This window comes from Pleurodeles waltl, chromosome 1_2 (assembly GCF_031143425.1).
Source record: "Pleurodeles waltl isolate 20211129_DDA chromosome 1_2, aPleWal1.hap1.20221129, whole genome shotgun sequence".
NCBI classification, from domain to species: Eukaryota; Metazoa; Chordata; class Amphibia; order Caudata; family Salamandridae; genus Pleurodeles; species Pleurodeles waltl.
The window spans coordinates 671,094,866-671,113,068 of NC_090437.1; the positions used below are offsets into that span (position 1 = coordinate 671,094,866).

Genomic DNA, 18,203 nt, shown 5'->3' on the forward strand with positions numbered 1-18,203 from the left:
AGGTGGAAAGCCTCTGAGCCCCCGTCAGTGTTAGCTTGGAAACGCTCCTTTCTGGTATGGGGAGAGGCCGAGGGGGTTGCACTGTGACGCGAAGATGCTATAGACGTGCGTATATACCCCCTGTCTGCTAGCTGGGATGAGATGTTGACCCATTTGCATAGAGCGGAACTTGGCATAGACGCTGACGATACAATTTCTCATGACACTGAGCTAGTGTTGGCTTAGTCAGTTTATATACTACAATTGCTATCTGGTCCATTAACGCCATATCTTATCACATAGACCCCTAGTGTTTCAGCTACACTGATAATAGCCCATTTATCTATCGTACCTTGAACACGGGTGATGATATGGTAACGCAGCCACAATGGGAGGCCCCTGGGCGGTGGAGTTAGGGGAAGTTGAGACTGGGCTCTAAGTTTAGTTCATTGTTTTCTTGTTCCATAGTTCTTTTTCTTATCGTTGCTGAATCCACAAGTTTATTGGTAACTTTCTGAACGGGAAACCTCGTTTGTGCTAGAATTGAGGGGACACTGGTTTTCTAGGAGTAATTTACAGTATGTATGTATCTACCACCTGCACAATGCTGATTTCCAGTGCATTTTCAGTTATCTGGCATCTCAATAAAACTGTGCAGATTGTCAACACCACTATTCCTTTGTTGAACCAAATGCATCCGTTGACTCTCCCTCAGGGAGTTCAAATGTATAGATTGTGCATGTATTATGTGTGTTTGAAGAATGTCATTGCTAAATGTGCCTGTACGAAAAGAAGTGAAGCTATGTTGAATGAATAAAACCAATGAAAATATATTTTTTTTTAAATAAGGATAACAGTGCTGTGCAGTAAGTGTGCTGTGGACACTGAGTGAAAGTGTCACTGCACTGATACATGACATGGAGGAACTTTGGTTCCATCTTGGGGAGTCCTGGCCTGCCTGGTGAAAACATGAGAGGTAGAGGAATCTCCCTAGACAGATTTGTGTAATGCTGCATTCCTGTAAGCTTTGTGGGGCATGCCCTGGAGGATGGGAGAGCCAAGCTTTCTCTATGCATTTCAGAGGGCTCTTTGAATCAATGACAGATCACATGGAAGAGGCCGGGACACAACTCAGGAAGAGAGAGATGAGGTTGATAAGGGAAACATAAAGAGTAGGGCTGAGAGCCTGGGATTACCCTTTGATGCACATATCACTGTGGCTGAAATCCAGGTGTGAACTCTGGTTACTCCCATGAATCTTGTGGGTTTGTCAGCTTCAGAGTCCTTCCTGCTGTGACAGTCATCCTTCAGGAGGAAGAAGAAAGGGGAAAGATATCCATTCAACTTCAAAGACCCAGACCACTAAACTGCATTTTGTGTCTGGAAAGGGACTATAAGTGGGGAAATCTGATACTCCAGAACTTTGTCATCTGGCAATCAGCCAGACGGGCTGTGTGAGGAGGGGGCGCTTTGCAAGACTTCTGCCTGTGACCAAGCTTGCTAGTCTCTCTGCAAGGTGAGGGGGCTTCACTCAGGGAGACTAAGACCCCCTGCCATGGAGCCTGGAGCACCAGCCCCTGCCTGCTTGCCCAGACCAGCATGCCCTCTGAGGGAGAGGAGAGCATTGAAGAGAGCAGGATCCAGAGGGGGACCTGGACTTGAGGACTTTTTGTGCAAGGTAGGGAGGAATGCGCTCCTGCACCGATCGGGCCACAGCCCGTGTGCCGAAATATTTAGGCAACTCCGTTTACCATGAAGGGCTGCTGTGGACATCAACCTTAAGTCAGCGTGACCATACTTGTGAATGCTAGAGTAGCGACCCGAATGCCAGTATGGGCTACTGGAGGCACTGAGGCCAAGGATCCAGCTAGTTGCCTGAGACCGCAAAACTGCTGCTGTTGCCATAGTGGAACCATCTCACATTCTGTGGACTGCACCAAAGGAGGCTTGAGGATCAACAGGACGCAGCTGGATCCCTGCTGGAGCAAGAAGCCTAGCTCCCATCCCCGTGGAGGAAAAAATGACTTACCATGATCTCGACGGAGCAGGAGCAACCCTGATCTTCAGAACCAGCCAGAAGCGTGGCTCGAGGGAGCGAGCCTGCGTCTGCAGGGTGCTAGTGTGTGTGTGACTACATGTAGCACAACTGTGTCCATCTGGAGCAGGACTGCACTGCACCTCTGAGGGGCTCCTTACCACCAGGGTGGGTAAGCCAAGAACTGGTCCTTTGGGTCCCAGGGAACATACTGCTATTGGTGCTGCAACCTCATAGACTCCTTACTTTACTTTAAAAACAAGACTTGTAGTTGAAAAATGTGGAAGATATGACCACCTCCCCCCATCTACCTCATTATGTCATCTGAAAGGTGAATCAGAAGCATGGAAAGCATACAGTTAAATACTGGTTTAATCATCATTTTGAACACATGAACTCTGCTTACTAGATTAGGTGTTTAGTATGCTATATTCCTAAAAAGAGTAAGGTAAGGGAAGACTATGGCCCTCATTATGACATTGGCGGTAAGTACCGCTTAACGCCGTGCTAACTGCTGCCAACATACCGCCACCGCAGATCACCACTACCCATATTATGACACACACAATGCAATCCGTCACTATACAGCCACACACACAAGTCTGCCAGCCCAAAGGTCAGTGATAAACTGGCGGTAGCAAAACCCACACTGTTACGCCAACAGAACTATGCCCACACATTATGACCCACGAATCACCATGGCGGACATTCAATGGCGGTAAACCAGTGGCGGTACATACCGACGCGCTCAAAATACACACACACATACAAAACAACACCACATTGGACAATTCAAACTACATACACCTGACACCCATTCACACACCACACCCACACACCCACGCCACTATAAAACACACCCACATTACTCACAACCCTTTACGAATACAAACAAGTGCCACAAGAGAGATAGCAAGACCACAGATAAGACCACAGCCACACACCACCATCACCTATACACCATCCACACACCTTACATCACACACCCCAACACATCACCCTACACACCCCCACCCACACCACTCACACTACACCAATGGCACCACAACTACATCCCAGGTTCTCAGAGGAGGAGCTAAGGGTCATGGTGGAGGAAAACATCCAGGTAGAGCCACAGCTATTTGGAACACAGGTGCAGCGGACATCCATTGCAAGGAAGATGGAGCTATGGGAGAGAATCGTGGACAGGGTCAATGCCATGTGACAGCACCTCAGAATAAGGGATGACATCAGGAAGAGGTGGAACGACCTACGGGGGAAGGTGGATTCCGTGGCAGCAAGACACCAACTAGCTGTACAGAACTGGCGGTGGACCCCCACCTCCTCCCCCACAACTAACAGCATGGGAGGAACAAGTCTTGGCAAGCATGCATCCTGAGGGCCTGGCAGGAGTAGGAGGAGGACTGGACTCTGGTTAAGTCAACTCTATACTATTCTCACCCCCCCCTACCTGCATGCCATCACATACCCCTACCCTTACCCTCACTCCCATCTCTTCACCACCTCCCACACACCCCATCACAACCCACCCATCCCAATAACAAGCCCTGCATGCAACACCAATGCATGGACACCCATCACAGACCTGCATGGACACCTATCACTAAAGCATGCACACTAGAGGGAAACAGCTAGCCCACCAAATAACAACTCACACAAGGCAAAGCTGCCAGGGCAAAAACAACCTTAGAGGGCAACACACCCATGCACAAGATGTCACAGAAACAATAACACTGCATTTACATCCTCACAGGTCCCCCAACCAATGTCACCGGAGAGGAGGTGCCAGCAACATCCATTCCCCCCCAGAAGAGGCCCACAGTGATGACAGCAGCTGTGGACGCCTGGAGCTGGATGACCAACCTGGCCCATCAGGGATCTCCGGACAGTCGGTTACCCAGGCATAGTCCCATACCACCACAGAGCCTCCCCCTCAGGAAACACCAGCACAGTACCCACGCAGCAGGCCCATACATCTGTCCCCAGGACACGTCAATCATCAGTGTGTTCACCAGAACAGGGACCCCAGGCCACCCCACAAACACAGGACGATCAGGGGCCTGGGGTTAGTGGCAGTGGGCACACGGTTCAGGGGACAGAGGCACAGGACAACATTGAAGCGGAGAGAACTGCTGTGTGACAGGGGGAGGACAGGCCCAGGGAACCAACTCTCCAGGAGGCACTCACCGCAATCCTGGGAGCATACCACCATTCCCAGGAGACGATGGGCCAGATATTGGACAAAATACAAGAGAACCAGCAGCTGCAGGAGGGACAGTACCTGGGGATCAGGGAGGACTTGATGGACATAAACACCACCCTGGTCACCATTGCAGGGGTGCTGGCAGACATGGCCAACACTATGAGGGAGGCAGTGGCACACCACCAGGCCCCTACCACTAGCCAAACTGATGAACAGCCCTCCACCTCTGCTGCCGCTAGTGGACAAGTGGCCCCACCACAGGACCAACAGGCCACCAGAACCCTTCCCCCTGCAGAAGGAGAACCACTCTGCAAACGGTCCCTGCGATCCAGGCAGAAGCCAGAGACTATTGCCAAGACCCCAGCTAGGAAATAAGACTCTCATGAGTGTCACCCTTGTGTCCCACCCTGTCACCCTGTCCACCTTGAACTGCCATTGCTCCCCTTCCTATGCCCCCTTGGACAATGTACCTGTGATCCACATAGACTGAACTCTATCCTGGACTTTCCTCCACCATCAACCCAGCCCCTTGCACATCCCCCTCTACTTATTAGCACTTAAATAAACACCCTTTAAAAAAATAAAGTATGGAGTATGTCAAATGATTTAAATATGTATTCATTTAACAAGGTATAAACACTGCAAAACAACTGTACAGTAATGTATACATAGGAATGACCTGTAGTTGGCTGCAGTCAACACACCAGGAGCGATAGTGGGGCACAAATATCTGCAAATAGAGATGCCAAAGGGTACAGTGAGTGGCCATAGAAGTGGGAAAATCAGCCTGCCAGTGACAATGTCGAACACGAAACTGTCAATTAAAAGTGAAGTTACACTGTCTTACCTGTGTGTCATTGGAAGTATTGACGAATTATTGCACTTCTGTTGTCCTCATCCTCATCCTCTGCCTCCTCATCTTCACTGTCCACAGGGTCCACTGCTGCCACACGCCTATCTCCAGCCTCATCCTCCTGCAGAAAAGGCACCTGGTGACGTAAGGCAAGGTTGTGCAGCATACAGCATGCCACGATGATCTAGCAGACCTTCTTGGGTGAGTAGCACAGGGAACCACCTGTGAGATGGAGGCAATGAAACCTAGCCTTCAGGAGGCCGGATGTCCTCTCTATAATTCTTCTTATTCACCCATTTGCCTCATTGTAATGTTCCTCTGCCCTTGTCCTGGGATTTCTCACAGGGGTCATTAGCCATGAGAGGTTGGGGTAACCAGAGTCACCTGCCAAAATCGACAGACACCTGTTAGACACACACTAACCCTTAGGGCCCACACCATACCCATACACCAACATCCACTAGCTGGGAACCAGGGCTCACCTATTAGCCACACCCAGTGCCTCTGGAATTGAGCCATCACATATGGGGTGCTGCTATTCCTCAGGATAAAGGCATCATGCACAGACCCAGGATACTTTGCATTGACATGGGAGATGTACTGATCCGCCAGGCACACTATTTGCACATTCATTGAGTGAAAGCTCTTTCGATTTCTGCACCTGTTAATTTCTCTGGGGGGGGGGAGGGGATGGGGGGGAAACTGACAAATGCAATAAGTACCATCAATTGCCCCAATAATGTTGGGGATATGTCCCATTGCATAGATATCAGCTTTCACAGTGGCCAAATCCTCCATCTGGAGGAAAACGATATAGCTACGCATGTGTTTAATCAGGACAGACAACACTCTGGTCAGCACTATTGATAACATTGGCTGTGACATTCCTGCTGCCAAGCCCACTGTCACTTGAAAGGAGCCAGTTGCCAGGAAATGGAGCACAGATAGGACTTGCACAAGAGGGGGGATCCCGGTGGGGTGATGGATATCAGATATCAGGTCAGGCTCCAATTGGGCACACAGCTCTGTGATTGCGGCCCTGTCCAGTCTATAGGTGAGGATAATGTGCCTGTCCTCCATTGTTGCCAAGTCCACCAGGGATCTGTACACAGGGGGATGTCTCCATCTCCTATTCATCCGCAGCGGTTGCAATCTATGGGGCAAAACGGTGAGCAGCTGGTCAGTATCTCATATTTCCAAACATTACACTTCATTGCATGTTGTGATTGTAACAGTATATTGTTGGATAAGTCCAAATGGTGCTTATGTGTGTTGTGACGCAGTTAGGTGCCATGGCCTGTCCCCACCCCCTGAAATGGCGTCCACCTTTCCTGTATGGATGGACATGTGGAAATGAGGTAATTCCACTGACATTTTGCGCCGTTGCAGGAGGCGGTCGAGAACCGCTGTGCAACTCCTCATTGGTTATCATTGGGCCTTATGGGTTACAGTGGCCAATAGTGATGTACACCGGCAGTGACGGTACGCACTGCTGCAGATGTGACCACCATTTTCTATCTCTTCACTCACTTGCTACCTGACCTTCAACAGAAGAGGACCTACACTGCATGTGCTGCTGTGACCTGTGTCTGGAATCGACAATGGCTCGTGTGACTGGGGAAAGAGCCCCTGCCTTCACCGCGGCGGAGTTGGAGAGACTTGTGGATGGGGTCCTACCCCAGTACCGAATACTGTATGGTCCTCCAGACCAACAGGTGAGTACACTGTGAGCACGATGCATGGGGCATGAACACATGGAGTGCTGTGTGTGAAGGCCTCATTTAGGGGGGGTTGATGGAAGGGCCCTGGCAGCGTGCGGCATGTATGTTTGGCCATGTCTGTGCGTAAGGGGATGTGAAGGGCTATGGTGGGCCATGAGTCTAACAGGCAGAACGGTCGGACTAATATCTTTCTCTGTGTGTATTTCCCTGCAGGTCAGCGCCCATCAGAAAAAGGGTATATGGCGTGCAATTGCCAAGGACGTGCGGACCCTGGGGGTCTACGGCAGGTGGAGCACCCACTGTCGGAAACGGTGGGAGGACGTGAGAAGCTGGGCACGGAAGACGGCGGAGGCCCAGCTGGGGATGGCCTTCTGACGAGGAAGAGGTGCCTGTCAAACCCTGACCCCCCCCTGATGGCCCGCATACTGCCGGTGGCCTATCCGGATCTGGATGGACGCTTGGGGGCATCACAGCAGCCACAAGTGGGTGAGTACAGTGCCCCAATATACTATTTGCGCATGGTGGGGTGGTATCCGGGTGGGGGTTGTGGCCTGTGGGTGCCCTTAGGCCAGGCCGGACATTGCAGGGTAGGTCCCATGTTGGGCAGGGTCTGATCTAAACTTCATCCAACCAAGCTAGCAGGCATCCACAACTGGGCAGGGGTCTGTGGGTCTCAGGTATGCTGCAATTGGCGTTAGGTGTCCATGTCCATGGGCTGGTGACTAGCATTGTGACTGGTAGTACATTGCCTAGTGCACAGGACTGTTCCCTGTGTGTGTGTGTGTTGTGTATACCAACGGTGGTGTTGTTGGTGCCATTGATTAAGTGTACCCTTTGTCTATTCCTCTCCCTTTTTGTTTTGTCACCCTGTCCTTATGTGCATTAGCATCATCTGGCAGAGGAGCAGAGTCACCGGCTACGGAAGGAGCTGTATCCCACGGGGCCCAGGAGGCCAAATCCACTGACGGGGAGGGCACCAGGGGGATGGAGGGTGAGGGGAGCACCACGGCGGAGACTGTAGTAGACAGTTCAGACAGTGATACCTCCTCCAATGGAAGCTCCCTGGTGGTGGCGGACACCTCTGTGTCCACCCCAACTACAGGTACAGCTGTCACCCCCCATACCAGCACCGCCCTCCCAGCAGCCCCTCAGCGAGTTTCCCGTGCCCGCTCACCCAGGAAGGTGGGCATCTCCTTCGCCCCAGGCACCTCAGGTCCTGCCCCAGTTAGCCCTGCTGCCCTGAGTGAGGAGGCTACTGACCTCCTGCGATCCATCTCTATTGGGCAGTCAACCATTGTGAATGCCATCCAGGGGCTGGCAGCCCAAATGCAACAGACCAATGAATTCCTGGAGGGCATTCACACTGGCATGGCGGCCCAACAGAGATCAATCCAGGCTCTGGCCTCCTCTCTGATGGCTGCTATTGTCCCTGTTTCCAACCTCCCCATCCAACTTCCTCTACCCAATCCCATTCCCCTCAACCCCAACTTATCCAAAGCACACAGGCAGACCAGAATGCACACAAGACAACACACAGGACTGGTCAAGGCAAACACAAGCACCACACATTATCCCACAGGCACTCACACAAACACCATCCAAATGCAGACATACCAACATCTACTGCCTCCACTGTGTCCCCCTCCTCCATCTCGTCCACCTCCCTCCCAGTTGCGTCTACACTCACACCTGCATGCACTACATCCTCATTCACTCCCACCATCACCATCGCGCTTATCACTACACGCGCCTCACTGGCAGTCACGTCCCCCACATCCATGCATACATCCCCTGTGTACTCTGCCACTCTGTCTGTGCCCCCTCCTCCCAAAGTACACAAATGCACGCAGTCAGACACCCAACAGCCATCCACCTCACAACAGCATCCAGCCCAAGCACCTGCACCCAAAATCAGCAGACAGACACCTCCTACAACCACTTCCTCTTATAGTGGGTACCTGATAGTACTTACACCTTGTGCCAGGTCCAGTTATCCCTTATTAGTAGATTAGTAGTGTTCTAGCAGCTTAGGCTGATAGAGGTAGCTATAGCAGAGCAGCTTATGCTGAACTAGGAGACATGCAATGCTCCTACTATACCACTTATATCATATAGCACTATATCACAAGAATCACAATACTCAGAGTTACTAAAAATAAAGGTACTTTATTTTAGTGACAATGTGCCAAAAATATCTCAGAGGATATACTGTCTTAGGAGGTAAGTAAAATACACAAAATATACACCCAAACCAAAATCAGGTAAGTAAACAGTTAGAAAAGTAGTGCAAACACTGTAGAATACAATAGGATGCAATAGGCCTAGGGGCAACACAAACCATATGCTAAGAAAGTGGAATGCGAACCAATTAGGGACCCAAAGCCTAGTGTAGTGTGTAGAGGGTCCCTAGGAGTGTAAGGAAACACTAAGGGTGTCCAAGATACCCCATCCCAAGACCCTGAAAAGTAGGAGTAAAGTTACCCTACTTCCCCAGAAATACACTAAAGTCGTGATAGGAGATTCTGCAAAGACAACAACTGACTGCAAAGCACTGAAGACGGATTCCTGGACCTGAGGACCTGCAAAGGAAGGGGACCAAGTCCAAGAGTCATGAAAGTGTCCGGGGGGGGGTGGCAGGAGCCCACTAAACCTCGGATGAAGGTGCAAAATGGCTGCCTCCGGGTGGAAGAAGCTGAAGATTCTGCAACAACGGAAGATGCCAGGAACTTCTCCTTTGCACAGAAGATGTCCCATGGCGTGCTGGAGGATGCAGAGTTGTTTCCACGCAGAAAGACCACAAACAAGCTTTGCTAGCTGTAAAGGTCGCAGTTGAAGAAAATGGGTGCTGCCCGGGCCCAGGAAGGACAAGGAGGTCGCCCCTTCGAGGAGGAGACAGAGGGGGCACTCAGCAGCACAGCGAGCCCACGCAGAAGCAGCCAGCACTCGCAGAAGCACTTGAACAGGCGTTCAAGAAATCTGAGCACAGGGGTCGTCTCAACACCACAAAAGAGGGTCCCACAAAGTCGGTGGTCAACTCAGCGAGTTGAGCAATGCAAGAGAGGAGTGCTGGGGACCTGGGCTATGCTGTGCATGAAGGATTCCTTGCAAAAGTGCACAGAAGCCCTAGCAGCTGCAGTTCACACAGTGCACAGGATTACTGTCTGGCGTGGGGAGACAAGGACTTACCTCCACCAAATTTGGACAAAAGGACCACTGGACTGTCGGGGTGAATTGGATCCAGCTCCTGTGTTCCAGGGACCATGCTCGTCGAGATGAGAGGGGACCCAGAGGACCAGTGAAGCAGAAGTTTGGTGCCTGCGATAGCAGGGGGAAGATTCCGTCAACCCACGCAAGATTTCTTCTTGGCTTCCAGTGCAGGGTGAAGGCAGACAGCCCTCAGAGCATGCACCACCAGGAAACAGTCAAGAAAGCCGGCAGGATTAGGCGCTACAATGTTGCTGGTAGTCGTCTTGCTACTTTGTTGCAGTTTTGCAGGCGTCCTGGAGCAGTCAGCGGTCGATCCTTGGCAGAAGTCAAAGAGGGAGATGCAGAGGAACTCTTTTGAGCTCTTGCATTCGTTATCTGAAGAGAAGCCCACAGAAGAGACCCTAAACAGCCCTCAGAGGAGGATTGGCCACCTAACCAGGTAAGCACATATCAGGAGGGTTCTCTGCTGGCACTGGCCACTCAGAGGCCTCCACCGTGCCCTCACACCTCTGCATTCAAGATGGCAGAGGTCTGGGACAAGCTGGATGAGCTCTGGGCACCACCCCTGGGGTGGTGATGGACAGTGGAATGGCCACTCCCCTTTCCTTTGTCCAGTTTTGCACCAGAGCTGGGGGATCCCTGAACAGGTGTAGACTGGCTTACGCAAAGAGGGCACCATCTGTGCCCTTCAAAGCATTTCCAGAGGCTGGGGGAGGCTACTCCTCCTCAGCCCTTAACACCTATTTCCAAAGGGAGAGGGTGTAACACCCTCTCTCAGAGGAAATCCTTTGTTCTGCCTTCCTGGGACTGGGCTGCCCAGACCTCAGGAGGGCAGAAGCCTGTCTGTGGATTGGCAGCAGCGGTAGCTGCAGTGAAAACCCCAGAGAGCTAGTTTGGCAGTACTCGGGGTCCATGCTGGAGCCCCGGGGATCCATGGGATTGGCACCCCAATACCAGATTTGGCATGGGGGGACAATTCCATGATCTTAGACATGTTACATGGCCATATTCGGAGTTACCATTGTGAAGCTACATATAGGTATTGACCTACATGTAGTGCACACGTGTAATTGTGTCCCCACACTCGCAAAGTCCGGGGAAATTGCCCTGAACAATGTGGGGGCACCATGGCTAGTGCCAGGGTGCCCTCACACTTAGTAACTTTGCACCTAACCTTCACTAGGTGAGGGTTAGACATATAGGTGACTTATAAGTTACTTAAGTGCAGGGTAAAATGGCTGTGAAATAACGTGGGTGTCATTTCACTCAGGCTGCAGTGGCAGTCCTGTGTAAGAATTGTCTGTGCTCCCTATGGGTAGCAAAATAAATGCTGTAGCCCATAGGGATCTCCTGGAACCCCAATACCCAGGGTACCTAGGTACCATATACTAGGGAATTATAAGGGTGTTCCAGTGTGCCAATAGGAATTGGTCAAAATGGTCACTAGCCTTCAGGGACAATTTAAAAAGCAGAGAGAGCATAAGCACTGAGGTTCTGGTTAGCAGAGCCTCAGTGACACAGTTAGGCACCACACAGGGAACACATTTAGGCCACAAACTATGAGCACTGGGGTCCTGGCTAGCAGGATCCCAGTGAGACAGGCAAAGATGGTACTGCCAGCATGCCAGGCAAGATGGTACTTTCCTACAGTGCCTGCACCAGGTGCTGCAAGGAAGGCTAAGGAGGCACCACCACCAGCTGTGTCAAGGAAGGGCAAGGAGGTACCCCCAGATGCTTCAAGGAAGGGCAAGGAGGCATCCCCAGCTGCATCAAGGAGGGGCAAGGAGGCACCTCCAGCTGCTACAGGAAAGGGCAAGGAGGCACCCCCAGCTGCTAGAGGGAAGGGCAAGGAGCAATCCCCAGCTGCTGACAGGAAGGGCAAGGGGCCTGCACCAGCAGGCAGGAAGGACAGGAGCACTGGTTCTGGGACTCATTCGGAGCCCCCACCACCAACCATGGTGGTTCAGCCATCCGAGGCTGCTGGGGAAGGGCTGGAGCCTCCCTCACCACTGGCAGCACCGCCACCAGCACCACTGCCAGCAGCCCCAGTGGGCAGCCGTCTGAGGCTACAGGGGAAGGGCTGGAGCCCCCCCTACCACTGCCAGCACCGCCACCAGCACCACTGCCAGCAGCAGCAGCCCCAGTGGGCAGCCGTCTGAGGCTGCAGGGGAAGGGCTGGAGCCTCCCCCCACCACTGCCAGCACCTCCACCAGCACAGTGTGTAGTCCTGCATCCAGGTGCTGTTGTGCGGCCTGGCCCCTGCAAATCCTGTGGGTCTGACACCCAGGTGAGAGACTGTGAGCTTGCACTACCCAAAATCTGCATCACATGGCACAATTCCCCCTCCAGAACCAGTGAAGAAGCCATCTTCTCATCCCATCCTCCACAGGATGAAGCTCACTGGGCACAATGCCCCCTCCAGAACCAGTGGAGAAGTCATACACTCACCCAATCCTCCACAGGATGAAGCTCACTGGGCACAATGCCCCCTCCAGAATCAGTGGAAAAAGCCATTCACTAGAGAGACTGTAGCCTTGCACTCCCCAGGACCAAGCAGCGGGAAAACCACCCACTTGAGAGACTGTGGCCTTGCACTCCCCAGGACCAAGCAGTGGGCAAACCACCCACTTGAAAGACTGTGGCCTTGCACTCCCCAGGACCAAGCAGTGGGCACACCACCCACTTGAGAGTCTGTGGCCTTGCACTCCCCAGGACAGCGCACAGGGCATTTTGCCCCCTCCAGGACCAGTGGTGTTGTACCATCTTCCGGCTGAGGTGCCCCCCATTCCCTGTCCCCCTGAGGCGCCTGTCTATTTTCGACCTGATGCCGCTGCAGTGTTCTCTCCCTGTTGTTGCATGTGTTGTGGCCCTGTGGCCCACGGACATTGAGGACTGGGCAGTGTCCCTACATTTGTAAATATGTATATTTGTTTGGATTTTGATGCACCTGATCATAGTATTTTATCGTATTACACTCAATTTTTTCAAATCATTTTGTCCTTACATTGTGGAGAAGTGTGGCTCAATGGTTAGAGCGGCAGACCCTGAAGCAGAGATCTGGCTCAAGACCAGGGTTCAAGTCCCGCTTCGGCAGGTCTTGGGCTCAATTCCCCTTGACCAGATAATTCTCGCCTCGGTGCCTAATCTAATTCATGGGTCCCACTCTGCAACTCTGGGCAATAGCTTGCTTAATCTCCACAACGGCCCCAACAGCGCTTGGATGCCTGGCTTCACCCTGGGGGTGCTCAGGAGTGGGTGCCTCACAGGGAAAAGCCAGGAGGGGTTCCATAGTGGTATGAGTACAGCACCTTGAGACCCTAACGGGTGAGTAGTGCGCTATACAAGTGCTAATTTTTTACATTATTCCTGAGGTTTATGGGGTAGATATGTTATGTTGCTGCTTCCAGTTGTGTGTATGGTGTTGGGGGTGGGGATGTGTGTGTTGCGTGTGTGTTTCAATCTCTTTTTCCTCCCCTCTCCCTTGTGTGCTAGGCAGAAGTACTCATTGTGGTAGTCTTCGCTGGCGCTGGTGTTCATAATGTAGCAGAAGGTAGACGAGTAAGGGAAAAATTTGCAACTCGGGCTCCATGGCGTCGTGGTTGTTCCCTGAGTCTCCACAGGTGAGTCCTTTGACTTCTGAGTTCTGTTTCCGCCAGGCTTTTGATGTCGTTGGTACCGCCCCAGAAAAGGTGGTGGATAGGCCGGTCATAATAGAGTGGGCGGTACATTGCCTTCTGCCTGGCTGTTGGCGGTTACCGCCGTAGTGCTTGTTGAGTCTGCCCTGGTGGTCGGTGTGTTAAAGTGTCTGTCTGTCTGAGCGGTTTCCGCCGTGGTCATGATTACATTTTTGTTGCCGCCAGCCTATTTGCAGTATTACCGCTGCTTTATCATCGACCGCCGGGGTTGTAATGAGGGGCCTATATTCCTAAAAGGAGTGAAGTAATCTTTGTAAGATTGTGTTTTATACGGGCCTTAGAGCTCTAATTTCTTTCTCATTTTATGCAATGTGTATCATGATATCTCTGGTTTTCGGTTGCACAGGGATAGACAATTCAGTGTCAGAAATGAAAACAAGAAAGACATCTACATTAGCGGAACATTTATATCCATTTAAGCTGAGCAGGTTTCCAGTGGTGAAAAATAATATTTAATCACCAGCAAGAATAACACCAGAGACAATGGCATTCTTGTCTTGTGTCCTGAACCAGTTTAGAAGAGCATGAATTAATATCATTACTTCTCACTGATGCCACTGGTTGGCTATAGAGGCTATAGAGGGCCTTACCTAACTTGGTGAATGTATCACCAAACCTAAACCTATGTACTACAGTCTGAAGAAAAATGTGCAACACTTTGTCAAAGGCCTTAGCTGTGTCAAGTGCTACCACAGCAGAAAGGCTATCAATATATTTGGCATTTCTGTGACATGGCAAAACAGCCCTGTATTGCCACTGGAAAATCTACCTATCACAATGCTCCCCTGAGATGGATGTATAAAGTTAAGTTTATCTGGTCAAGTCTACCAGTCTCTATATTTGGATAAAGCATACAAACTGGGCTAAGTAAGGATATCAGTCTATAATTCAGAGGCCTATGGGGGTTGATATCACCTTTATGAATTAACACTGCATGGAGATCAGCTGACATCCCGGTTATTTCAGCAAAGTGTTTGAATACATCTACTAAGGCTAGGAATATGTTATCCTCACTGTTCTGTCCTATACTGTGCTGGGATAGATAGATAGATAGATAGATAGATAGATAGATAGATAGATAGATAGATAGATAGATAGATAGATAGATAGATAGATAGATAGACAGACAGACAAAGAGGACCATGAAGTAATTCCAGTCATAAGGCACAACAAAAGTTAGACTCTCACCTAAATACCTACATAAGAATAAAGAAGGTCTTCTGGGTCAAACTAAATCATTCTACAATTTAAATACTTTTCAAGGTTTTGAAGGTGCAAGTAGTGAGTGCCTATTGTTTCAGTTCTAGGGCTTGCAACATTAGGAAGTGGAGGACCAGGCTTTCACATTTCAAGTATGGTGCAAGGATTTGGTCTTTCCAGTCATATAATATGGCACCACATAGTGGTGGTGCCCTCAGGCAGTTTACTTTGCCTTATACACGTACCAGGCCTGGCTATTTCACCCTGTCCAGTCAAAATAAGAGTCTAGGTTGTCATTTTTTGTAGCATACACCTGTGTTTTCAAATACAATTTTTTATTTTATTTACCTTTACTGCAGCAAGTAAAATAAACAAGACTTGGCAAAGCTAATAGGTGTCATCTTTGAAATCATCTTTATCCTTTTTTGTATCTACTATTACAATATGGCACATGCTCACCTTGGAGAATAAAATAAAAAAAATATGAAAAGTGAAAAAAAATGCATTTAGAGTAAAGAGAAGCCCGGTATCAAATAAAGTCTACTAAAAAGCTAAAAAATAAATCAACCAAAGGGTTGTGGAGCAATGGAGGGCTGGGAGCAATTTTAACACTGTTGAGGAGCTGTGGTGTGAACAGAGGAACAGGGAAGCAATGGAGGAGCTAGGGGCTGGAGAGAGGGAGAGAAGTATAAAAAAAGCTATGATGAATGGGCCGGGTGGGGGAAGCAATTGAAAAGGGATGAGAGAGCATCACAGAGAGTGTGGTGGGGCAGGAATGTAAATGGGGAAGAAGCACATAGTGAAGAGGGGGATAGAGCATGAAAATACATACACTCACATGGAATGTCAAAGGAAAAAGAAAGAAGTATTTCCCTGAATGCAAACAAAGTAAATATATAGGTCATCCAATCAAACAGGACAGTAAGGAAGCTATGCTCCAGGAGAGGAACAAACACAGGAAAAGCACAGAGCGCCTCATTTACAAGCCCATTGCACTGCCGCTGCACCATTTTGTTTTACAAAGAGGCGGCACTAGCAGTGCCCCACATTGTTCCATATTTAATTGGGCCCAATGTGTCAGTTTGTAAAGCCCTGGTTCACATTATACTTGCGCCAGGTATAATGTATGCTGGGTAGGCTTTCACACAGAAAAAGCTACGTAGAACTAACGCAGTGAAATTTACAAGTTTTCACTGCATCATTCTATGACTTCACTACATCAGAATTTTCCTGCATGCTCAGGCCAGGTGTAAAATTGATGCAGGTCTTTTTCCAGTGGGGCTCTACCCGCATTGCAGGAATTGAGTCAGTTTAATGATGCAACTTCAGCAATGTGTCACTTTAGTGCCAACAGCTCCATCAGAATTTCTGACGAATCTGTGAAAACGTGTGCCATGGAGCTCTGTACTTTAAATACAGAGTATCCATGGCGTCGTTCGGGGATGTACGGCAGGAGCAAGAAATCTAACGCATTAGATGCGATGCTCCAGCTTCTTGTAAATGAGGCCCTAAATGTTAATGAAAGTGGGTCTGCTCCAGGGCTTAATTTGTGCTTGTTGTTTCCGGTGCTGAACACCGGGACTTATTTCTGAGGGCCCCAAGCATTTACTGCACATATGGGAAAGATGGAGGAAGAGAAAAACGAAAAAGCGTCCCAATAGTAGAAAGCAGAAAGCTGCAAAAGTGAGCTGAAGGGGCAGGGAGTGGCTTTAAGTGGATTTAAGAGGCCCGAGATGGCTTCAGGATTACACTGCCTCAGTATTCCATGTTCCCACATTTAATTGCAGCAGCCGCATGTTTAAGAGCAGGGCTTTGAGCACCGGCACATTTTTATTTACAAATTAAGCACTGGTCTGCTCACTGTGTTTCTCTTGGAACAGCACTTTAGAGAGATGGTTACTAAATGAGAATACCTGAGAGTTTCATCAAAAGCTCTGATGCTGCCTTGACTGAAATGTCCTGAGTCAGCAAACTTGTCTGGACTTCCTTTGACTGGTGTTTGATCTCAGGTTTGCTTGAAGAAGAGGCCTCTGGTCTCTGCTGAGGAAATATGTAGCTGGGTGGGCACGCAGGAGAGCTTGCATCCTCCTCATCCTTAGGTTCTTCTTTCACTTGAAATGTAAGTGTAAAGGGCTCTTTCTGATTTGCAGCTGTCAAGAAAATTAGAAGTAGTTAGTGAAACAGATCTCTAAGGTCTAATTGTTTCTCATACTTGAATAAACACAGTCCCGCAGACATTCTGTGTTTAAATGTTATACATGGCAAAGAAAGCAAAGTGCTGGAAACCATTACATTAGCTACTCTTATAGCTTTATGAGTCCATTTTCAATAAACCCCAAAATAACAATTGGCATGGATTCTCTGAGGCATATTGCACCTTTCAGTGTTTATCAAATGACCTAGTTCTGCAGAAGTGAATGCACTGACATAAATTATTATTTGTACAGCCTGTAGTTATGGCATGGGACATCCTGTGGGCCAGAAGCCTGAATTAAGTATAATGCAGTCCCCTACTACCAAACTGTAATTTAAGTAAAGAGCGTCACTTTAAGAAATTGGGTTATTAGTAGAGTGGGGTCAAGCCTAAGAGAATAATGAGAATAATGGACAAACTCCTTGTCAGGGTGAACCACAAAAGACACTAAATGAAGCGGTGCCTAACCCTCTGGTAGCTTGGCACTAAAGCAGCCAAGCTTAACATAGAGGCAATGTGTAAAGTTTTTATGTAGCACTCAACCAGTGATAAGGTGAAATTGCAACAAAGGAAAAACCCAAACTAATTTAGAAAAATAGGGTTCATTATAATAAATAAAATGACACTAAAATGATAAAACTCCAATCAGTAGAATCGGAGATATGAGTTTTAAAGTCCGAGGTGAAAAAAGTGCCAAAAAGCACAAAGTGCCACTCAAGCTTATCTGGTTGCACTGGACCGGGTCAAAGTAACAGGTTCAGGCCGACCGCGACAGAGCACAGGTAGGATACAGGGACCTGGTTTGTCCCAGTAAAGAGTTTATTTTCTTTCAGCCCAAGTCCACATGAGGAGCCTCAGCTGGAGAGTTGCGTTGCATGAGGATGCAAGGAGATCATCGTTGGCATGAGGAGCAGGTTGAGATTGAAACTTTGCAATGGTCGGGGACATGGCGATCGCGGCTGACACGAGGAGCCCGCTTATGGTTGCAAAGAGCTTCAAACTTCTAGATTTTCAATTGTAGTTGCAGTCTTGAGTAGGAAGAATACACTCTGATGCCAGCCAAGGGACCGTAACCTGCAGCGCACCTCTTGAGGATGAAGACTCACTCCAGCAGAG

At 49.5% G+C, this 18,203-nt stretch overlaps 1 protein-coding gene across 3 annotated transcripts in view; it reads right to left on the reverse strand.

The window, feature by feature from the left end:
- Positions 1–18,203, reverse strand: part of ZNF827 (zinc finger protein 827) — a 521,420-nt gene that overhangs the window by 221,565 nt on the left and 281,652 nt on the right. For all 3 annotated transcript variants that reach the window (XM_069242614.1, XM_069242613.1, XM_069242615.1), the window contains exon 5: positions 16,807–17,043. In XM_069242614.1, coding sequence (XP_069098715.1) covers positions 16,807–17,043 — 237 coding nt within the window. The remainder of the gene's footprint in view (positions 1–16,806; positions 17,044–18,203) is intronic.